The sequence below is a fragment of the Arabidopsis lyrata genome (genome assembly GCF_000004255.2).
Source record: "Arabidopsis lyrata subsp. lyrata unplaced genomic scaffold ARALYscaffold_1, whole genome shotgun sequence".
In the NCBI taxonomy this organism is placed as follows: Eukaryota; Viridiplantae; Streptophyta; class Magnoliopsida; order Brassicales; family Brassicaceae; genus Arabidopsis; species Arabidopsis lyrata.
Window position 1 is genome coordinate 25821765 of NW_003302555.1, and position 23887 is coordinate 25845651.

The 23887-nt window shown below is 36.6% G+C and overlaps 3 protein-coding genes and 1 long non-coding RNA gene across 9 annotated transcripts; 1 reads left to right on the plus strand and 3 right to left on the minus strand.

Moving 5' to 3' along the window:
• Positions 1–2621, minus strand: LOC110224650. The gene is made up of 7 exons (XR_002329144.1): positions 2305–2621; positions 1991–2123; positions 1882–1903; positions 1407–1442; positions 1040–1243; positions 343–807; positions 1–250 (listed from the first exon to the last, which is right to left on the minus strand). It is a non-coding gene; the product is annotated as an uncharacterized LOC110224650 (long non-coding RNA).
• Positions 2622–11535: 8914 nt separating this feature from the next.
• On the minus strand, positions 11536–14131 carry LOC9330274 (putative fucosyltransferase-like protein). Its single transcript, XM_002894167.2, has 7 exons — positions 13576–14131; positions 13277–13437; positions 12944–13185; positions 12754–12858; positions 12454–12610; positions 12142–12372; positions 11536–12050 (listed from the first exon to the last, which is right to left on the minus strand). The coding sequence occupies exons 1-7, from the start codon at positions 13960–13962 to the stop codon at positions 11795–11797; spliced, it is 1539 nt and encodes a 512-aa protein (XP_002894213.1). The 5' UTR covers positions 13963–14131; the 3' UTR covers positions 11536–11794.
• A 3396-nt stretch (positions 14132–17527) lies between these two features.
• Positions 17528–20138, plus strand: LOC9330275 (ABSCISIC ACID-INSENSITIVE 5-like protein 4). 4 transcript variants are annotated; one of them, XM_021011063.1, is made up of 5 exons: positions 17528–17683; positions 18300–19390; positions 19477–19548; positions 19634–19663; positions 19831–20138. In XM_021011063.1, the coding sequence occupies exons 2-5, from the start codon at positions 18383–18385 to the stop codon at positions 19906–19908; spliced, it is 1188 nt and encodes a 395-aa protein (XP_020866722.1). In that variant the 5' UTR covers positions 17528–17683; positions 18300–18382; the 3' UTR covers positions 19909–20138. The 4 variants fall into 4 exon arrangements, with proteins under 4 accessions (XP_020866722.1, XP_020866720.1, XP_020866723.1 ...); XM_021011061.1 differs by having other exon boundaries at positions 17569–17683; positions 18343–19390; positions 19831–20130; XM_021011064.1 differs by lacking the exon at positions 19634–19663 and having other exon boundaries at positions 17569–17683; positions 18343–19390; positions 19831–20130.
• On the minus strand, positions 19657–23260 carry LOC9327592 (probable receptor-like protein kinase At1g49730). 3 transcript variants are annotated; one of them, XM_021011047.1, is made up of 10 exons: positions 23056–23260; positions 22076–22630; positions 21718–21990; positions 21375–21639; positions 21231–21283; positions 21077–21144; positions 20883–20972; positions 20722–20806; positions 20156–20643; positions 19657–19934 (listed from the first exon to the last, which is right to left on the minus strand). In XM_021011047.1, exons 1-9 carry the CDS (start codon positions 23132–23134, stop codon positions 20156–20158), a joined length of 1956 nt encoding a protein of 651 aa, XP_020866706.1. In that variant the 5' UTR covers positions 23135–23260; the 3' UTR covers positions 19657–19934. The 3 variants fall into 3 exon arrangements, with proteins under 3 accessions (XP_020866706.1, XP_002894214.1, XP_020866707.1); XM_002894168.2 differs by having other exon boundaries at positions 21718–22005; XM_021011048.1 differs by lacking the exon at positions 23056–23260 and adding an exon at positions 22729–23036 and having other exon boundaries at positions 21718–22005.
• Positions 23261–23887: the final 627 nt, after the last annotated feature.

Sequence of the window (23887 nt, forward strand, 5' to 3'; positions counted from 1 at the left end):
TTATATGCTACAAAACCAATTTATTAAAAGCATGTTTCTTTCCATAGATCATCAAAAGATACATAGTTTAGTATTCAACACCATTTAAAACAAGGTCTTAAACAAGAAAAGTATTGTAATTCATATGGACTAAACGAAGAACTCCATTGATTTGCTCTTTCTCTCCCTCCAAGAACTTAGGTTGATGTCCACACTTCACTGCCATCTCCAAATCCTCTATAGCTTGGTTCTTTTCTTTGTCGTTGGTTGTCTTTGTATAAGTAAAACAAGTAAGTTTTTCAAATGCTTCTACTAGATAATGACTATGTATAAAACCGTGAGGAAAGAGTGAAATATAGGAACCTGAGATCTCTTTTGCAGAAGCTGCAGCAACAAAAACAGTAGCATAGGAGAAGAGACAGAAGCTGCAGCAACAACAACAGTAGCATAGGACAAGAGAGCACAAACAGAAGCTTGGAGGCGAATCAAGTGCAACCTGAAAAATAACATGATCCGAGTAAGTAATTCAATCACACCTAATATATATACGGAGATCGAAACTGTTAGAGACAATGTTTAAACCATTTTGACAAGAATCAAGAAGAAGATTATATTTACTTACTTAGGCTGAATAAGTGACCAGAAAAAGACTGTCTTTTAACACCAAATCCAGTGAGATGGTCTTAACAAAGTTAGAGCTTAATGGACCATATGAAGTTAAGAGATAAAACCAAACTTGTTTCTTGCCCAATTATATTGTTGTACACCAGCAGAAGGAGCAAATTGGAGCAATAGAAAACCATCTTTTGACAACTTGAAAGCTCCAGACTGCAAAAAAAACAGAAATCAAATGGAAAACTCATACTTGAAAGCTTTCCTAATTTTTTGAGATAAATCGGTTACAAAAGACAACATTTCTTACTTATAGTGATGAAAGATGTGTAATTTAGTTTTAGAAGAAACAAGATCACGTACCAGTTGATTTAGAATTTCCAAAATATTAAACTTATTCTCTTAAAAGATAAACAAGTTGAAAGCTACGAGAAAGAATTCGACGAACCTGACTGAGGCAAAGGAAGAAACAAAGAAGGAGAGAACCTTGACTACGTCACTTCTAGAGACTCCAGGATTCCATCTCTCTCTGCTTCACAACTTACCAAAAGAAAATAATTTCGAAACAAATGTGATCTCACCATATATCCAACAAACAGCGGATATTAAACGCACATACTCCATTTCTCTAGCGTCAAAAGATTCATCCACCCTATAAGAAAGGCAAAACAACAACAATCCTATATCAATCTCCGATGAAACAAACATATGATTTTTCATGTAAGCTGCATTTGATTCAAAATCCAGTTAATAACAATAGCCTTTGCAGTAGCTTTTTTACACATATACCAAAAACTAAGACAAAGTAAGCTTACAGTTTTGCTATATATCAAGAGGTAAGAATTCAGAACCTACACAAAAAAAAAGAGAGATTGTTAATTAATCTCCAGAACTGAGATAAACAAACAAACAAAGACATTTTCTTAGTTCACAAATCTTACCATGAAAGAGTAGTTTATGGCCAGAGAAGAAGCAAGAGAACAAAAAGAGTGACAAAACAAAGTGGGTGCAAACAATGCAATCAAAGCAATGATTCAAATCATACATTTAGCTAGATCTTATCAAATGAGATAAGAAAAGATAAGCCAACTTAAAAACACACGATAGGTATGCTTCATCTTGTAAATAAACCAAAACCAACAAAACTATTTGCAGACACAAATCCAAAACCAACTTACATATGTGGCTACTAAAAACTATGTAATTCCTTTCAAGCAACAAACCCAAAAAAAAAAAAGACTCCATCTTCAATGGTTGAATCGATGAAGAGGTAAGAGTAAGTAGTAGTACCTCAAGTTTGGAGCTTCATTACCTAAAGAACAAAAACGTATCTAAAGTCAAAATCAACAATGATGAGATGATTAAATCAACAAAAGGGACCAAAAGAAGAAATCCAAACCCCGTAATTACTACGACCATGTGTTCACTCTTTCTCAGTCTTCGTCTTCACAGTTCTCATATTCACAGTAATTGCCGTCACTTACCAACCACCAGATCCATGGGTTGAATCTGCTCCAGCTCTCACCAAACTCCTAACCGAAACAAAAAACGCAATTTTCAAAATCGGTGAAGATATGCTTCTTCTTCTCCGGTTTCAGCTCCGGCGGTGCAAGTTACGGAGGCGACGATTGAGAAATCCGAGGAGAGAATCGGGAATATGACGGTGAAGATGAGTTTAGGGTTCATAAGTTAAGAAATCTGAAATAGAAGTACCTTTACTGTGTTCCGTCGTGACGACGAGCTTCACTGTGGAGGCCGGCGACGAGCTTCACGCTATGTCTCAGATCCAACAAATCTCTTTCTTCGACTTGGGATTTTTTTTTTTTGAGATATGTTTTATTTTGTGGTAAAGTGAAGGGTTTTAATTTTTGGACTTTGGCGTTTTAAGTTTTTGGATCTAAAACATATGGCGCTTAAGTGAATTATTTCGCCTAAGTATTGGCGGAACGAGTGATTTTAGCTTTCTATTTGGTGATTTTCTATTTTAGCGTTGTTTCAGTGCTATTATATATAATTCAAATCAAAAATTTATCTTTCATAGCAGTTACGGAAAATGAGCTATCATCATGTGCTATCAATGTGGATATTTCTTGTAGTGTTTTTTTTTGTTTTTCCGGATTAAGGAACAACAAACTGTTTTTGTTAACGAAATGAGACAAATGTAAATATAAAATGTTCAAAATGAATACAAAAACAAATTGTTCAAAATGAGCTCCCCCGCGATGATGCAGGGGTTCTTAATTAACCTAGTAAGAGATAGTTGCACAAAAAGAAAAAAGATAATAAGATATGAGAACATTTTGTAGTGTGGAGTTATTTTTGGTTTAACCTAAATTACCAAAACATTGATTGTTTGAAGCTTCTTTACTGATTTTTTTTTTTGTTGAGGAAAAAATCTTCTTGCAGAACTACTGTTGTAGATTCATGTTGCAGAGGAAAGTGCACATCTTGTTGGTGATCTCTGGATTTTCTTTTTCATTCTCTGTTGTTGATCTTCTAAATCTCTAGCCCATTGTTCAAAAATCGAATCATAAGAATCAATATCGTATCGTAGACCAGTTGTAGGAGGATCTGATTGTAGTGTTTCAGCAAACAGTGACGGATCGATGAGAGAAGCCAAATCATTAGATCCATTAATCCACTGATCACAAATTTGATCTTGATCATTAGGTTTCAGCAAGTTTGTTACTGCAAAAAAAAAAAGAAAAAAAAAACATAATTCAAAAAATATATCTTTCTATTTAACTAATAGTCTTAACTAGAAAGAGAGTGGTTTCTCTGTAACGACATACCCGGTGCAGCAACCGGATCGATTAAAGAAGGGAATGCATCTTCAATATCAGCAAAATCATCATACTCAAACCAATGATCATGAACTTGATCTTGATCATCATGATGATCATTAGGTTTTTGCAACTTTGTTACTACAAAAGACATAATTAAAAAAAAAAAACAATGTCTTCATAAATTGATTTAAGTAATAATCTTAAGGATAGACACAAGGGTTTTAGCACCAATGAAACCTTGCTTGTAAATACAACTCGTCGTCTAGACTTAGTCAACACGACCCTCCGCTCGTGCTAACCTTAAGATTATGGTATCAGAGCCAAGGCTTGTGTTAAGGTAGAGCGAATCATTGTTTATGACTGATCGTTTTGAATGTTCTGGAAAACAAACTCTCAATCATGTCTCTTTCTAAGCCTCCAAAACACCCTCAGCTAAATCCTTCTATAGATTCTTAATTTGCTATATCTACTTTACCAAAAATCCAAAGAAATAATTCCCTTTCTAAGATCAGTTCCTTGTATGAAATTGAATACGTTCCCGAAGATCAATTGCCAGAAACAACTCTCCCGTTGGTTAATCCTTATGAATACTTTGCTAAAAAGCCTAGTGCTTTTTCAGTAAAAGGTGTTCGTGATCTGATCAGGCCTTCTTCCAGTCGACGAGTATTGGAGTACGTACAATCCAGCAAGTTTTCATCATGTCAAGTTCCAGCTACCGAAGAAGAACAATTCATCTCGCTAAATATTCTGGAGCATCTACCAAGGCTATGGCAGTAGCAGGGCTACACTCATCTACACTTTGGTGTAGTACGAATCGGTTTAACCTTACATGCACGAAAAGGTTTACCGGTTGTAGCACGAATAGCTTTGCTTGACTCAAGGTTCAAATCCTATCAACAAGCTTGCATCGGAACAGTACAAACAACGCTGAACGCAGGAACAGTATTTATAACACTGTTTCCAAATTTCAATGTCTCACTACAAGATCCAAATCTCCTGAAGGCGCTTAAGGTTCAATTACAACTAATCGGAGCACCTATGCAAGAAGAAAGTGTAGCAGCAACTCTGCATCATCAGATTGTATACAGAATCCAAGATCATGCTCTCGATCTTGCATTACCAGCATCAGACGAGGCTTTATACCTTGAAGTCACATCGGCATCGCAAGCACCCAACTCTATTCAAATACCAAGACAGATATCTCGAGAAGAATTGCTACGAAAACTGCCAGAGTCATGGGTAACAAGCTATGAGAAGATACATCAAGCATCTCAAGCACCGATCCAGTCATCTGACGTAAGCTTTCACTCTAGAAGCGATGGAACCACAGAGATAAAGTTCGAAAAGCCTAGATCGTCTTTTCAAAAGAAACTCTTTACTCAATTCACTATCCAAATTGAGGAGCAAGAGTTCTATGATCCCGTCAAAAAGAAAGATCTTCAACCAATCGCTTTTGGTCAGAATGGAACTGTTGTATATCCATTCAAAGATGAGAACGGACATTGTTACTTCGATGTCTGCTCATGCACCGCATGTTTGGAAGATTCTTATGAATCGGATGATGAAAAGCGAAGAAGACGGAGAAAAAAGAAGGATCCACTTTATAAACGCTACCTTGAAGGAGATCCTACAGTAGGTCCACTTGGTGACGACAACTAAGACTTCATAGTCGAGTATTCAACAAACAAGGATGACTCAAACCAGCAACTCATGATGATAAAGATGGATTTTCCTCCGCCAAAAGACTTTGTCAAGGACAATATTGTGCATACACCAAAATTTGTTCCGAACAACATCAACTCCTCTGGACCAGACGAATTAAGCCAAGCAGAGAAGGTTCTCAACTGGCAAACAGAAAATGCCTTTGTTCAGAATCAATTACTGTCATGCATTAGCCACAAGGTTGATCAAATGTCGGAGAACAACAATAGAAGATTCAACAGTCTGCAAGGAGCCATATCAGAGATTCAACAGAAACTCAGCAACTTGCACCAAGAAATGATGGCTATGGCGAAACAAATGAAAGTTGATACATCTCAGTTCAGAAGTAAAGAAGCTGAACAAACCAATCTTAAATATCAACTCAAAGATCTTCAAAGGAGCCTAGAAAGTCTAGTCCAGAATCAGAGGCGAGTTAATGTGTATAATCATTTTGACTATATGTCATCTGGATTACCCACATATCAAGAATCATACTCTCCAGGATTTCTGTTTGGATATCAAGATCCAAAACCAAAACAGCCTGTACCTGGATTCTTATCCTCTGATGAAGCCTTTACATCTCGGTTTGGTACAACTTCAACCAGCAATTTCAAAGCAAGAACTAAACCAAGGCGTCAAAAGGATTCTGAGTTTCACATCAATCCATCCAAGAAGCCAAGCTTCACATCTTCATCAAGCCATGAGTACGCTCAAGATGAAAAGAAAAAGGATGTTGCAAAAGAAGAAGAAATTGCGATGATCGAGTTTTCGATGTCTAGTTTACTAGACAATCTTGTGAAAACATCTGATGACGAAAGGCAAGAATTGCAAGTTTAATCAAAAGAGCAGCAGTCGCTACCAATTGTTACAATGACTCACATTTCAGCTCTTTCGGATTCAACCTCTTCCGTCGATGAATCAGAAACAGATGAATCTCTTCCAAATCAGTTTGCAATAGGAGATGAGTCACATATTCCAAAAGAAGAGCCAATCTATGAAGAAATTTCAAGTGACGAGGAGATGGGCTATGAAACTCAAGGCGTACCAAAGAAACAATTTGCATCAAAGATAATGGTGTTCACATTCGATGACATTCCTTTTGAAAAATGGAATAGTCGTCTTGACGAATTTCATGCGTGGATGACCTCCGAAGCAATCACTTCCCCAACAGAAATGGTGATACAACAATTCACATCGAGACTTTCAGGCGCATTAAAAGAATGGTGGAATTCGCTTGGAGAATATCGGCAGCAGCAGGTGTATCAGACAACGATACCTCTACTTCTTGGAGAAATACATAGAGAGTTCGTTGGCACCCCAAGTCATTTAAAAGAACAACTACAAGAAGAGTTCTACACAGCGAAGTGTTGTTCATTGAAGAAGAGAGATTTAGCAAAGCATTTCGAGCGACAAACTCGAAGGTATTATGCTCTCAATGATCTAAACAATCCAAGCCTGAAGCAAGTGTATCTCTCATCCATAGACGATTACCTAAGTCAACAAACAAAGCTGTATATCAGAGATCAAGGGCAGACAATCGAAGAAATCTCGATTGGACAAATCCAGCAGCACGTGTTCAGAACCCTTGACAAGCTTTGTAAGCAAAAAGAGTTTTGGTCAGAATTCATGGACAAGTCAAAGCATCTTTCGAAGATATGTGCTCGCCCGGATCTGAACATCAAATGTTCGAAAAAGAAAAAATGTTCATGTGAAGATCGACGAAAAGACCGAAGAAGATCCAAGAAATCATTCTTGAAGTCGAAATATTTCAACAAGATTAAACGCAAGCGATTCTTTAGGAAGAAGAAAAGTTTCAAGAAAACTTCAAGATGTTTTCTATGCAGAAAGACGGGGCATTTTGCAAAAGACTGTCCAAACAAGTCTAAAAAGAAGAAGCAGTATCTCATTCATTCGATATCCAAGATAGCTCCAGATCTTGATATCGATAACCACGATCTTGAGTCAATACTATCTTACGATAGTGACGAGAATGATGCTATATGCAGTTATTCAGATTATGACGAATCTTCAGAATCCTCATCCGAAGATGAAAAAGACGATTGTTGTTTCAAGATTACCCAGATGCCTCAAGAAGATGAACTCCAGACACCACATCTACCAGTAACCATCTTTGATCCCTCCAAAAGAGAAAAACCAGTGCACGCAATCGCATTCTTCGACACAGGAGCTCATACAACAATCATAAATCCAAAGATTCTCTCACGAACCATGTGGATGCCTCATCAACAAGATTTCAGAGTCGCAAACGCTGGATCCCTAACGGTTAAGCTAAAATCAAAACCAATCACGGTAGAGCTTTTCCCAGGATGTCAAGTTACTAAGGAAGTACTAGGTTCATCTGCACCTGGTAAAGACTTAATCCTTGGGTGGGATACTTATTCGGTACTGAAGAAGAAGTTCGGTATTTCTCTAGAACCAAGAGGTGTGAGATGGAAAAATCTCTACAAGGCTTTTACCACGATGCATCGCTTGTTCTCAATCGAAGATTCAGCATCTGCAGAATTCAACAAAATTGAAGAAGAATTAAAGATGACATCATGTGCTGATTCACACACGGAGTTCCTTCAAAAGTGTAATCATCCGCTATGGTTAAACTCAAGCTTCTTCGTATCCCTACCATTCAAGGAAGACGTACACACAACACCAACAAAGGCAAGCCATGCAGGAATGCCTCCAACATTGTTGCAGAAGGCAAATGAAGAATGCAATCAATTGATGGATCAAGGTATCATCTCAAGAACAAATTCTCCATGGGCATGCAAAGCGTTCTACGTCAATAATCGTGTAGAACAAGCAAGAGGAAAACTCAGATTAGTTATTGACTACAAGCCGCTGAACCAATATCTGCAAGACGTCAAGTTTCCACTACCAAATAAAAGAGCGCTTCTCCAACATCTCCAAGGTGCAAAAATATTTTCGAAGTTTGATCTAAAGTCAGGATTTTGGCAACTCGGCGTTCATCCTGAAGAAAGATACAAAACTGCGTTTGGCCTTCCAAATAGACACATTCAATGGAATGTCTTACCCTTTGGTCTCAAGACGGCGCCATCGCTATTTCAACAAGCAATGTTACGTATATTCGAGCCGTTGTTACACACAGCTCTTATATACATTGATGACATACTCATCTTCTCGAAGAATGAAGAAGAGCATATTCAGGCGCTACAACAATTTCAAGATATCGTCAAGAAAAACGGAATCATGCTATCAGCCAGAAAGATGATAATAGCCCAGCCCAACATTGATTTTCTTGGCATGCATATCAAAGAAGGAAGTTTCATTCCACAAGCCCATTTAGCTACAGAACTTCTAGATTTTCCCGATGAAAATCTTACAAGGCGACAAATCCAACAGTTTCTTGGCGTAATCAATTATGTGGGAGACTTCATTCCACACCTTTCCAGAATGACAAGACCTCTACAGAAGATGTTGTCGAAAAACCCTCCTTTGTGGGCATCACGACAACCTGAAGCTATCAAAAGTCTAAAAGCAGAAGTGCAAAAGCTACCCCCTTTAAAGATTCCTTCCTCAGGCATGCGTATTCTACAGACAGACGCTAGCGATAAGTATTGGGGAGCAATACTATTTGAAGAGATGGATGGGAAAAGGCAAATCTGTGGATACAAGAGTGGTCGTTTCAAAGATTCAGAGCAACATTATCACTCAACGTTCAAGGAGATTTTAGCGGTCAAAAAAGCTATCGAGAGGTTTGAATTTCATCTAATAGGACACAAGTTTCGTATAGAAATGGATATGTCTTTGTTTCCCAAGATGTTACAATTCAAGCAGAAGATGGTCCCGCATCAGCAGCTACTAAGATGGAGTGAATGGTTCTCAAAGTACGATTTCGAGTCAGTCTATTTAAAGGGCACCAAGAACACTTTGGCGGATATGTTAAGTCGAAAGCCAGTAAAACAGGAAACGCCCTACGAGATACACATGATGGCCAGTTCCTCTGAATCCAAGAAGAGCTACTATGACTTTGAAGCAGACGTACCCGAAGATGTTCATCAACTCATCAGCAGAAACAAGCTTCATGAACTACTACGCACAAAGATCTTTTCATATCAATCTACCATCCTGTCGAACTATGGGGTAAACTGTCACCACATTGCTCCAATGGGAATTCATCCTGACTATCCGTTTGCACATCTCTACAGGATCGAAAATTCAAATATGCCAGAAGAAGTTCTCTGTTTCCTCTGGTATCTCTGTGCCGTCTACACTGTAGGAATTGCGTTCGACATCCAATGGCTGTACCATTACGTCAACACTGTTCAAGACAAAAGAGACTGCTTCTCAACGTTCTTAAGGTGGTTTTCACCATTAACTGTCTGGAGTGGAAAACTACGAAAATCCGCAAATGCGACGAGTCTAACATTCAAAAAGCTGAAAAAAGGAAGACTCAACCCGTTCTTCAATCCGCATTCGATCTACTTCTTTCATCGTCCCGTTAAGGTCAACTGCAAATCAAGCAAAATTCTCGCCCTTCCAACTCTCATTCATCACGGTGATTTTTCAAGAGGAGTTCGTCCAGATTTCAACCTTCAAGATAACGAAGCATACGAGAGCTTCCAAACTCAGGCGTTTCACCTCAACAATGCAAGACAAACGTTCCCTATTCCGTTCATACCCAACTGGGTTCATTATCCGGTCGACTATCAGATGCAACTTGATGAAGATTTACAGTATCACATGATGAAGTTTGACCGAGGAAGACCAAGCAGTCCAAAAGAAGATAAACAAGAAGAGACAACTCCCCAGGTGACTTCTCAAGATTACTGTGCCGATTACTTCAAAGACGCTCAATCTCCAGATGATGAAGTAAATGTTGAAGATATCGAAGAGAAGTTCAAATTCTGCATAAATGTTCAACCAGGAGAAGATGCACGAATGATTGAAGACTCGTATGAATGTCCAGATGATCATTATGGATGCTGCGAAGAACATATGCTGGAGTTCGAAATGGATCATTAAACGGTATGGAAAATATAAAATAAACAAAATATAATATGATATGTTTAAAATCATGTAAAATAAATAATGATGTAAGCGATGATGTAATCGCTGATGTAATGATTATGTAAGCAATGATGTAAGCGATGATGTATCGCTGAGGTAAGCGCTTATGTCAGCGCCTTAAATCCTCCTATAAATAAGTGTGTACCCCTTGTAAGAAATCACAACTTGAAATATCATAAAATTTCATAATAAGCTTTCTCTCTCTAAAATGTCTCTCTAACTTCTCTCTAAGTTTTCCAGACTTCTTAACTTCTTCATAAACCTTGTTTCTTTCTATTCTAAACACAGTCGCGATTCTGTATTGTTCTCTTAAGGTTAGCATAAGTGGTCCGTCAATACGACGGTCGAACACGGCAGTCAATAGTACTCGTCGGGGTTCACAGTACCTAATAGTAGGTTGAGCAACACAGATGGCAATGAGGCCCGAACCGCTCCCTTTACCTGGAATGTGAAACCTTGCTTGTAAATACGACTCGTCGTCTAGACTTAGTCAACACGAACCTCCGCTCGTGCTAACCTTAAGATTATGATTGAGTACCTGGTGTAGAAGTGCTAAGATCAATTAGATCTTTTTGCTGAGCTAGCAAATCATTGAATTTAGCTATTTGGCGAGCCAATTCGCATCGTTTGTTGTATTCATTGAAGAAATTTGGGCTCTCTCTTTGAAGATGATCCCAAACTGAAAACAAAAATAAAAAGATAGAAGCTTTTTTAGATTAGATTTCTCTAAATTTGAAACTAAATAGGTTTTTTACTTACTTGTTGCAGTGATATGATGAAGAATCTGGTTATGAGCATAGAGATAAGTCATGGTTTGTTCCAAACTCATGTACTTTTGAATACACAATTCGATTTTTTTCTTAACCTGAAACAAAAGATTATTTTAGAAGAATCATAATAAAAAAGAGTGACGAATTTTATAAAAATGTAGAAGAGAAAGAATGAAATTATATATACATCATCTATAGTTCTCGAAATATTCTGGTTTCCACTCATAACTCGAAGAAAATTCAACGGAAGAGAGATTGTTTTTGATAAAAAAACAAAGAAACTTTTGGTTGAGGTGAATAATAAACGAGGGATTGCGCGAAAGAAGAGAAAATAACCGATTTATTTGTTGAATACTAAAGATTCTCGGGATTCTCTCGGCGATTTATTTTTTGAATATTTTAGTTTTTTAATCGATTTGCGTCACACAATTTTTTTAATCGAATATCATAGTCAAACTATGTTTTAGTTATGCTGTATTTATTGTATGGGTTTAGTTTGGGCTTTTATTATGGGTTTGGGCTCCGTAAATTTCATCGGTACCGTACTTCTCTTGTAATTTGCCTTTCTTGGGTTAGTTAATGAATAAGTTACCGACAAAAAAAAAAATCGAATATTCTAAACAACGATTAGCATCAACCCAATAAAGATTTAAAGGATTAATTAACGAACTCTCAAAACTATCAAATTCCTCCAAATCTTGAAACATTTATGCATCCAGATATCAAGAACACATCATCTGCAATGTCAGAACGATTTACAGATACCCTGCCTAAACAAAATGAGCTCACCAATCTCATGACTATTAACCTTTTGTTTCATCTAATTGGTTGGTTTCGCACTTTAGCACAGACAAATGTCTTCATAGCTGAGACGATACCTGAAACAGATCCAGAGGAATGAAACTAGACGAAGACAACCTCAAATTTAGCACAAGGGTTGTCTTGAATGTGACTACTTAAACTGGAGTTTCCCTCGAATTTGAACTTGTACAAAGCCTGTCGTTGCGTTAGGCCAAGCGGATATATCCGGTGTAATCTAAGCTCATTGTCTCCTTTTAAGCTTCCAGGCCTTTCCTTCTTCCAAACCGGCTCACGTTTAAGAGACTTGAATTTGGTGAGAACCGCAGATTCTAGAGCTTCCTGTGTCAGATTTTTACCCCTGGATTGGACAAGAAAGGTTCCGAGAACAATTTTCCGGTTAATCCTACCTTGTGTTCTGCTTAAGTGGTGAAATATGTAGGCTTTCTTACCTTAAAAAGATGGATTCCATTTCAAACCGGCCTCTTTCTCTAACAAAAACGTGATAAAGTGTGTCTGATCCTCCCCTACTGCATTTGCAAGGTCGTTTCTTAAAATTCGGGCTTTTCTCTTCTTGTTCTCGGACCCTCGTGGCCAGGAAAATGCAGAGACGGCAAGAAGAGTGTACAGCAGCCATATCAACAAGTGCCTTGAAAGAATCTGAAGGACCCTCATATTTCCATCTAAATCAAAACAGAATCATGAAGCTGTCAAGAAGAAGTCATTGCACACATTTATAATCATTTATGGAAACAAAATCGGACCTTAGTGTCTGATTATAAGCAGCAGGGTTAGCTGCGAGATACTTCATTCTCTTTGCAACTGGCTCTACATCTTCCATATTCTTAATGTGAAGGAATGAGTCTGAAGCAGGCGCAAATTCTTCTATATTTGGAGGACCAACTACCACGGGGACGGATCCTGAGATCAAATGTTGAAAAATTGCTTAGCTTTATATAAAGTTCTAATGAAATACTTCTGGAAAGAAATACTTTGTTGTCTAACGACATCACCAACAAGAAGTTGTAAGATATGCTCACAGAGAGATAAAATCTAAAACATACCAGCAACTAGGGATTGGAAGAATTTCTCAGTGACATAATCCTCCTCGTTAGTATTCTCAAAAGCCAAACTGAATTTGTATCGCTTAAGAGCTTCAACCTTGTCAACTATATGAATTTAATGAAACAAATCACATCAAAAGGACAGCTCGTTGATCTACCAATGTTTAATTTGCCTAGTTTCCTATGTTACCTTTTCCATCCCGGTTTCGATGACAACCACCATAAGAATCAATCTTAACGTTAGTTTTCATCAGGGCTTCAAGTGCTTGTAAACGAAAATTCCGAGCACCACAATTAGAAATAAAAGCAGCTGCGATAGCTTTTTCGGTCTTAGGCTGTACTGGAGCCATAATATCATACTCCGCCCACGAAAAATACCCAACAGGAACATCTGATGATAGACTAGTGGTCATCACTATATCATAACCTCTCCTGATGAACAAGAACATTACATTTATATACATCCTACCAAAAGACACGTCATGAAATACGTTAAGCAACTGTTGAGATTGTGCTTACCCACCGTCGTGCCTGTGCAAGATCATTTTCTGGATAGTACTGTGCTGATTCCATGGAGCGGATTATACTAAGAGTTCCAGGTTGATGACCTAATCCAAACGCAGCATCTGGTTTTTTCCCTGAACTATCTCCAAATGTACAATCCACAGGACACCATTTAAAGTCCTACCAATCAATAAGCCATTCAAAATTCAGTTCCCTAGACTAATCAATCAATCACTCTACAATATGTAGCCCAAAAAGGAATGATCAAACATGAGATTAGCCGAAGTAAATGAACTATTTTGATTCGTTATGTTTTACCTTTTCACCACCAGAGATAAAAATTGGATCTTTAGTGAAATCTCTAGAATAAGTAACTGAATCTTCTCTCATCAACCACTCCTCGCAGCTATCTGTAAACAATCCGATCTTTTTCCGATCGGATCTCGCCGGTGGAGACTGCGAGAGTGACGGTGACTGGGTGAAGAAATCGGTCAACGTATCGACTAAAGCGACTTTATCGAGCCGACCCAGAAACCCGATCTCAGCGATAACTACCAGAGCAACGCAGAGTGGTAACAAATTCGACAACTTTCGCTTGATTGATGTAGAGGGAGACGAAGAAGAAGAAGGAGAGCCATTTGCCGCCGGTAATTCATCGTGGGTAGCTCCGATTCTGGGTCCTCGAAGATTTGAGAAAACACCCATTAAACTAGAGGAGGAATCAAAGGAAGGAGATGAGAAAAGGTTTTTGCTTTTTCTGAGGATTAAAGGAAGGAAGATTCTTGTTAATGGATTGATTTGGTAAGTGTGTTGGGTTTAATGTTGTTTCATTTCCAGAGCGAGGCTTTATTTAATTTAAGGTAAGATTAGAAATGTGAATTAATATAACATATGTTTTGATTTTTTCAGGCTTAGCTTCAAAGTCAATGCAAAAGTTGTTTTTATGGTCATCGATGGAGCCATGAATTTGGGCCACGTATAGTTTATAGTTTGATGGTCTAGTAGAAGCTGCTTTTTGGAAATCAATTAGAATCCAATTAAACAAGTACCAATAATAATACTTCACTCTCGAAGAAGGAATACGTACGATGAAAGAAGATCAAGACTCGACATTGGTGTGAAAGTGTTTAATACGAAAAGATTGAATATTTTTGATTCAAGGTTCTTCATGGTTTTTCAAGATGAGCGGTTGTGGTCATAAAAATAAACAGTTGTTGCTAGAGAGGCGAATGGTAGATATCGGTTATGGTTAGGGTTTTGCGATTCCTAATCGTCTAGAAAATTAAAAAGAAAACAAGAGAGAAAGTGGGAACAAAAAAAATGTGAATGTGAAATATTGGTAATAATTTTAGATTAATTTTTTATATATATTTTTGGTAAAAAATCTAAATGACATTTTGATTATTTGTTAGTTTCAAAAAGATTATATGTCTTTTTCTTTCAAAAATTAGTGTTGCTATGGTAAAAAAATCATTTGAAATTTGGAAAGTATTAGTTAAGCAAATATTTATGTGTCATTTTTCATTATAGTATTTTCTCTCCCTTTATTTCCTATGTTTCTAAATTCATACTCTCTTTTTTTTAAAGAGAAAAATGAGAGTAGAAATTTTTTTTATAAATATTAGAAAAATTCTTCAGGATAAATACTATAACACTTGTTCTACTTTTTACCATTCAAAATATTCATCAGGTTTTCACATTTGTGAAAACTATTTCCACTATATACAACTAGCATGTTAAGAATATGACTAAAAAATAAGAAAAATCTACTAAAAATTTTGTAATTATTCGATCGAAATTAATCTTGTTCAGTTATTTCCATTGATAATTTTTAAGTTATTTTGCTATTACTCTGACATACTAGATTACCAAGTTTGTTTTTAATGATAAACAAATTTGTGAGGTTTGTTAGTAGAAATTTGTTGAATGAGTAATAATAATATGTTTTGCTCCACAAGAAAGCGGAAGTTTATTAAGAATTCAAAATTTAGCATTACAATATCAATGATCACATAGATGACAAAAAAATGGTGAATTTGTGCAGAGACAAAAATTGGATATGAAATTAGGTAATCGACAATATGAGTTTTTGGTATTCAACAAAGGTAAATAAATTAGATAAATGGGTCTGGAGTTCAGCTTAATAACAAAAAAAAACACCACCTGGTTTGTCTTTGTACGTAAAAAGATGCTTCTGACTTTTAAGGCATCGAAAGTACAACTTGACATGTAATAAATGTTCATCAGTTGACAGAATAATGAGGTGAAAGTAATTAAATGCAAACGATTTTCTTTGAACTTTATCTAATTTGAATCTGTAATGAAAACAGTTTTAGATGGTAATCGAAAAATATAAACAACTAACATAGTTGCATGGACACCCAATAACTTCGAATTTTTTTACAACTAACCTAGTATCATGGACACCCAATGAATATTTTACACGATTTTGACATTTGTATACATATAAACACATATATAGAGCGTTAGAAATAATTATAGTGTTAAATAGTTCGGTCTATGTGTATATATATATATATATATATATAGAGCATTATTAGTATTTGTATACATGTAAACACGTACATGGAGCGTTATTAACATTTGTATAATTGTAAACATGTATGTTGAACATTATTAACATTTATATACATGTAAACACGTTTATAGAGTGCTATTAACATTTGTGTATATTTAAACATATATATAAACCGTTATTAATATTTGTATATTTGTATACATGCTACACCAGGCTTACCGTTTTAATGATGATAATTTCTTCCGCGCCACGTTTAGGAAGAGAAGCAAGACTATATTTCTGCTTTGTTGGAGTGTGGTTGAACAGTTACCGGAGATGTTAAAGGCATATGAGACTTATGGTTCACAGAATGAAAATGGGGGATGATGAACAAGAGAGAAAGTAGAACAAGAGTCGGATAGTTATAATAACTACTTAGATATAACACACTTTATCATCTCGAGAATGGTAAAAGTTAATGATTTTTACTTATGCAATGGACCGATTCGGAGTCCAAATATCAGAAGCGTGTAGGGTTAAAGTTGGCAAGATAAGAAGCTAAATAGTTTATTATTTTAGATCTGGTGTCAAATTACTAAAAAACTAATTTACATCTGATTATGGTGTCTAACCCAATTATCTCCAAAAAAAAATGAAGATCGACTCTATCATGGTTTGATGCCTATTCTATACGTTAGTCCAGCGTGACACAAAAGTGGACAATTCTTTTAAATAAAATAAATTATCAAGTTATAAAGAAGTAGAAATCATCAACATACCATTTACCAAATGAGGAGAGGGCAAAATTTCCATATTTGGAAGTGAATTGTATTAAACTCGACGCAAGTCTTCTGGGTTGCTTGGAATAATTATTATTGCTTGATGTCAAAATTCGCACACCATTGGGATGATGGGGTCCAAAAAGAATCACTGCCCACTTCTGCCTTTTTTTCAACAGCATTTATGTATAATAATAATCCCAATTTAACAAGCACACAAAATATCTTACATGACTTTTTTTTTTTTTTTCCGCCTAAAATATCTTACATGACTAACAACAACATGTTTGTTGCCCCAAAAAAAAAAAAAAAAAGAGTAACAACAAAATGATATTAAATTTAATTTGGCAGATAATTTTAACATTTTGGAGTTCCGACCGACATGATAATAATATAACGTCCACATGATGAATATTTAATATTTTGATGGTATATAATATTATTCATCATGTGGATCAAAGACATAGATCACCATCTACGAAAATCTTCGTGGTTTTCTCTTTGATCATTGTAAACACCATAAGTAGGAGTAGACATTCGTAAATTTCAGATGATCGTTGGAATTTTTAAAAATTAGTTTTGATAAATTAGCCAACCAAAAATCAAACAAAATTTTAGTGCAATTCAGAAATGATAAATTTCAGTTTATTTTTTAGCGATATTATTGTTGAAGCAAAATTTTGAGGTATATATCACATAATAAAAAAAAAACATAATCAATATTAAAAAATTTCTTAAAAATCGGTTGGCGAATTAAAATTTAACCCTTAATATGGGATATTTGTCTCAGATTTAATCCCATTTTTAAAGAAAACAAGGCAAAGGACACGATCAGCGACTAAAGTTCTCACACGTTACAGCTTCTTATTGGTTAGACATGAACGTGGTTGTCAGCTAAATTAAGTGACTATTTTTAACAAATATAACAATCATTAAAACGGGATATTTATTAGTTTATTACCAAAAAATGAAAGCAAAATATCTAAACAATAAATAAAATAAAAAAAACCCTTAAGAGGAAAAAGCTTAACCCCTTAAAATGGCCCAGTTCGTGTCGAAGCTACTACAAACACACTTGTCGTCTCTCTCGCAGCTCTTCTCTATTTTCAGCAATCGCCAATAATATTAGGTAAAGCTTCCTTATTTTTGTTTATCCGTTTTCATTTTTTTTATCTTATGGAATCTGTCTTTGTCTTATCACATCCCCTGAAGTTTTATACTTTTTTTTTTCTTTGGTCCGATTCATAATTATCTGATTTGTCTTTTCTTGTTCTATGTTCTAAATCAAGTAGTAGTAGTAATGAAAGAAGTAACTATTCCTAGTGAATTTAAAGATACGACTTTTTTTTTTTTTCTTTATCTTCTGAGGGTTTATGTGATCTTGCTTTTACTCCGGAATCTGTAATAGATCTGTCATCTTCTTGTTGGGTTCTTGATCTATCTTTTGGATTTATTCAAAAATGTTCAAAGCTATGGACTTTGATTCAATCTTCTTTTTCTTTAGGATTTCTCTGAAACCAAGGATCCAATTTATACTCTCTGGATCACACTTCTGTGATATGTATGTGATTGGTTGCTTCTGGCTAAAACTATATAAAGTTTAGACATTTACATGAAAGTTCCTCTCTTTTGCTTTGGACTTCTTTGCTTGCTCTTATGCAAGTATACTTAAACACTATGTGATACATAGTTGTGTGATCTACTCCTAAACCGGTTTCAATATTTCTGGTATTGCTATCTCTTAGGTAAAGCTAATAGGGTCTGATTCGTTTGTTTTTTTCACTGAAGAATTGGAAGGAAGTGATTTCTTGTGAAACAGAAAAGAAGTATGGGTACTCACATCGATTTCAACAACTTAGGCGGCGATTTGTCTGGAGGGAATGAGTGTAATACTAACCAGTCAAAGCCATTGGTGAGGCAGTCTTCGTTATTTTCCTTAACGTTTGATGAGCTTCAAAGTACATTAGGTGAGCCAGGGAAAGATTTTGGGTCAATGAATATAGATGAGCTACTCAAGAACATATGGACTACTGAGGATACTCAAGCCATTATGACTGCTACATCTTCGGTTGCAGCAGCGAGACCTAGTGGTTGTGTTCCGGGAGGGAATGCTTTACAGAGGCAAGGCTCCTTGACTTTGCCTAGAACGCTTATTCAGAAGACTGTCGATGAAGTCTGGAAATACTTGAATTCGAAAGAAGGTAGCAATGGGAATACTGGAACGGATGCGCCTGAGAGGCAACAGACTTTAGGGGAAATGACTCTGGAGGATTTCTTGCTCCGTGCTGGCGTTGTTAAAGAAGATAATGCTCAGCAGAACGAAAACAGTAGTACCGGGTTTTATGCTAACAACGGGGCTGCTGGTTTGGGGTTTGGATTTGGTCAGCCGAATCAAAACAGCATATCGTTCAACGGCAACAATAATTCTATGATCATGAATAAAGCACCTGGTTTAGGCCTCAAAGTTGGTGGAACCATGCAGCAGCAGCCACATCAGCAGCAGTTGCAGCAGCCACATCAGAGACTGCCTCCAACTATCTTTCCAAAACAAACGAATGTAACATTTGCAGCGCCTGTGAATATGGTCAACAGGGGTTTATTTGAGAGTGGCGCAGATGGTCCAGTCAACAGTAATATGGGAGGAGCAGGGGCCACTGTTACAGCTACTTCTCCTGGGACGAGCAGTGCAGAAAACAATGCTTGGTCATCACCAGTTCCTTATGTGTTTGGTCGGGCAAGAAGAAGCAATACCGGCCTGGAGAAGGTTGTTGAGAGAAGGCAAAAGAGAATGATCAAGAATCGGGAATCCGCTGCTAGATCAAGGGCTCGAAAGCAGGTAAAGTGTTAATCTAACCAAACTGTCATTACCGTTTTCTTTTAAAGAACTTTGATATCGATTTTGATGCTTCGGTTAAACCTCAGGCTTATACCTTGGAACTGGAAGCCGAGATTGAAAGTCTCAAGCAAGTGAATCAAGATTTGCAGAAAAAACAGGTTTTTTCTTCTACCATTTTTTATTGCTTCTCCATAGAGAATCTAGCTGGCTCAGTTATTTAACTGAGGTCTCCCTATGTTGCAGGCTGAAATTATGAAAACTCAGAATAGTGAGGTAAAAACGTTTCTCCTCTACTGGGAGATACTTTTTTAAATTTTCTTTGTACTACATGTATACAACATCCTTGTCTCTACATTACCAGACATTTTGTGTCTTGTCTAAATGTGGCTCTATTGTCTCTTTGATGGTACACTGTTCACTGATACTACTTGAATTTGCAGCTAAAGGAATCGTCGAAGCAGCCTCCATTGCTGGCCAAAAGACAATGCTTGAGAAGAACCCTTACCGGTCCGTGGTAAGAAGGTGAAGTCAAAGCAAGAAGAGCCTGCTAATGTAATACATCACCAAAAATAAGACATTGGGAGACTAATATGTAATAGATGATAGTGCTACTGTACAGGAGAGATTACAGAGACTCTTACAATGTAGAAATCTTTGAGCTGAATATAACTAAGAGTGCTAAGTATCAGAAGCTTTCAATATGAATTCATAATTTTCATATATATATGTAAACTTTCCTATTTAGCTATAGAGATGTGACTTAACTCAGAATGAGAGTCCATTAATTGGAGAGTGAGGTAAACTCCGGCTGTAATTAAGTTGTCCATTAATCCGGGAATCGCCTCTTTGAATTCTCGAATTGCTTCTCTTCCTACTATCCCAGCCTATCTCTTCCTCAACCGCTTTAGCAAATGCACTATGCAACTGATCACAGCTTTCACACAACAGCCTCAGGACTTGCTTAATTGATGGCCTAGATCGGCCTTCTTTCTCGGTACACCATCTCACAACCGCCACAACTGCTTCAAGCTCTTTTCTTCCAGCATCATCAATGGAGTCTTTGATTCTCGGATCTACCAAATCCCAGTGTTTTGATTTCGTCAACAAAAACCGCTGAGACATTTCCACAAGGTTTTTGCCTTCATCGACTGCTCTTCTCCCGGTTATGAGCTCCAGCAACACAACTCCGTAGCTGTACACATCACTCTTCTCTGTCAGCTCTTGCGTTACTACATATTCCGGATCTACATAACCTGAAAAAACTTCAAATTCTTAAAACTCTGTTTCCATCAAAAGTAGTCAAGTTAGTCTGTTCAGTATCTCTCCCTAACCTGGAGTTCCACGGATATCGGTATTCACAGGCTCAAAGCAAACAGAGCCATCTCTAGACGAATGTGCAAGGCCAAAATCTGAAAGCTGCACCAAAAAAACATCATTGAAAGGCAACAACTTGAAAGGTTTCTCTAACGCAGAAGATACAAATACTACATACCTTAGCAACGAAGTTCTCATCGAGTAATATATTGCTTGATTTAATGTCTCTATGACACAGAGGAGGATCACAGTAGAAATGAAGATATTCCTGGAGGAGAGAACAACGTGCAGCCAAGAACCAAAAACTGTAAAAGATATATTATCAAATCAGTTTACAGAGAAAATGTAGATGAAAGATTTTGGAATATTTACCAAAGCATTTGCCACATCAATTGCAATTTTCATTCTTGTTCCCCAACTAGGTGGAGGCTTTCCAGTGGCTGCAAAGGAAAAAATTGAAAGAAGAAAAGTATTCAACACTCTGGATTCGTAAAGTTAATGTAGAAGAAGCATATACATTACATACCATGTAAATGATCTTTTAAGCTGCCATTTTCCATATAGTCATAGACCAAGAACCTGGAAGATTGGAAAAAGAAGATGAATATATACTTTATATTTACGTTTTAGATAAATGCAGAAGGCGAAAAAGCAATGTATGATTCGCCACCTTTCTTTCTTGTTGATGCAAAAGCCTTTCAAAGCAACGAGATTACGGTGATGCAGCTTAGCTAAAAGCCCTATCTCTCTACAAAAATCTTGTTCAGCTTGTTCAGAGACTTTGTTCATTTTTTTCACCGCTGCAATCAGACCATCGCTGAACTCGGCTTTGTAAACAGTACCAAAACCTCCCTGACCAATCACCGTGTTGAAATCATTCGTTGCATTTGTCATTTCCTTGTAGCTGAATTTTCTGAAAGCTGAGGAAGAATCATCTGCAGAAAAAAGATTGTTCAAGTCTCTTCTTTGGTATGATAAAATAAAACAAAGAACTCAACTTCCTATATTCACACCTTCATGAATCTTGAATACAGGCAAGGAAGAAGCAACTGATTTTGTTGACTTCTTATCCAAGCTCTCAGATTCATCGAGTTCCCGGTTTTTTCTACGGATAAGAATTACCAGGACTACGAGCAGCGTAAGAGCAACAGCTGTAACAACAATCCCAATGGTTGGAACCATTGTTAAGTGATATGGATTGGTGCTTCTACTTGTAGTCATTTGAGAATCACTGTTGCTTGGGCTAATAGCACCAACCGTGCTTGGAGAAGGTTCTGGACTTGCCACTGGTGAAAATGACTCTGTCGATATACAATGAATTACTAAAGAAACTGATGTGATACTAAGAAAATTGCAAGTCTTGTGTCTAACCTGAAGGAATACTAAGCTCTGTCACTTGAAAGAAACAGCCAAGGAGTTCAAGAGCCGATGCATCGTCAATTCGGCTTGCTAATGTAGTATAAGTCGCGTCACGACAAGTACTCAATGTAATGTTATTAGTCTCTGCACCGATGAGATTACGAAGGTAAGTGATACCAGAATTCAAACACTTCCTACATTGGTGTCCCGGAGAAAATGGGAGTCTGCAGTTTCTAGAAACATGTCCAAATCCCGGAGACTGATGCATTTGTGTTACAGTGGTTCGACCTTCACAGTCATACTTAACAAGGATCTTGGTTCCCAAACCGCAGAAACTAGTGGCATTTCTTGAGACTCCATAGCTCTCCATGGTTCTAGAGATGGAAGCAATACAGATTTCAGATAAATCTGACGTGACTCCAAGATTAGTTGACAAGTTCGCGTAACGAGCCACAGATACCGCAACAAAGGCGTTCATGTAGCGGCAACATTTGCCTCTGTTGGTTATGTTGGAGCACACAGAAGCTACTAGAGTGAAATTTGATGCACTGAAATCTAATGGACAATCTGCAAACACACATGACAATGCAGCATTAGTGTCTGAAACTGAAAGAAAGAAGAACCCATTTTAAGTTTATTTACACAACGAAGACTTGCTTCAAAACCTATAAAGATTGGTCCACAAGTTTCAAGCTTTTTAACTTTCTAACCACAATAGCTTGAAAAAAAAAAACAAAGCTTGAATTTTTATGGTTTCTCAAGATCTGGTTTCCATTCACAAACAGAGTATTTGCATGTAAGCAACTAATGAACCTAAATTATGCGAATTTCCATCGGAACTCAAAATATAGTCTAAGAAAGCAACAAAATTTGCAAAACCCAGAAGCTCAAAAAATTCAACATTCATAATCTTATCCTGATTTAGGCAAGAAAAGGATTAAAAATGAAGCTTTAAGAGAGAAGAAAACAGAGGAAAATCGAAAAAGAGAAACCTGAAGCCATTAGTGAAGGCAATTGGGTAGCAAGTAATGCAATTAATGCCAACAAGAAAGCTTGACTATTCACAACCATGGCCAAGAGCAACCAGAGAGAGAGAAGAGAGAATGAGAGATTATAAAAAGGAGTTTAACGGAAGGTCCCTGTGTGAATATGACATTCGAGGGCTCTCTGTGTATAGTTTTGTATACTCACTGACAAGTGACAGGGAAAAAGACAAATTCTAGACTTGTCAACTATTCAATTCGTGATCAGAAACCACTAAAATTGTAATAAAGCCCCTAACTTTATTATTTCCTCTCGTTTTTAACCCACTAGTTTCTTTTTATCTATAAGATACCATTACTAACTTGTGAATGTTTAAGGAAACACAAAAATTTAAATATTCAGAAATTTGTATTTGATTAGTTTCTTTCATGTGGAATGATTTGGACCAACACAACACAAATACATGATTAGTAGTCGGTTTAAAAATTGAAAACAAATTAAAATGAAGGTCGCATGTTTGTATCATGATGTTTCATGTCATGCCATTTCGTTAATTATTAAATTTTATTTTTTTTATTCGTTTTAAATATTTTTTTAAAAAAACACATCCGTTGTATGATTGTAAGTTTGTAACTACAATTGTTAGTTCAAAATTAATTTTATAAACAAATATTCTACTTTGTAATAAAACGAATAATTATACGCCCTTTGTTCTTTTCTTGGAGAAAAAGAAAGGTATATATTGCTTGTTAAAAAAATAAACAAACAAGCATTTATGAAGTGTTTGGTGAAGTGAAAGCGACATAGGGATAAAATCACTAATGGGTTCGAGTGCTTTGG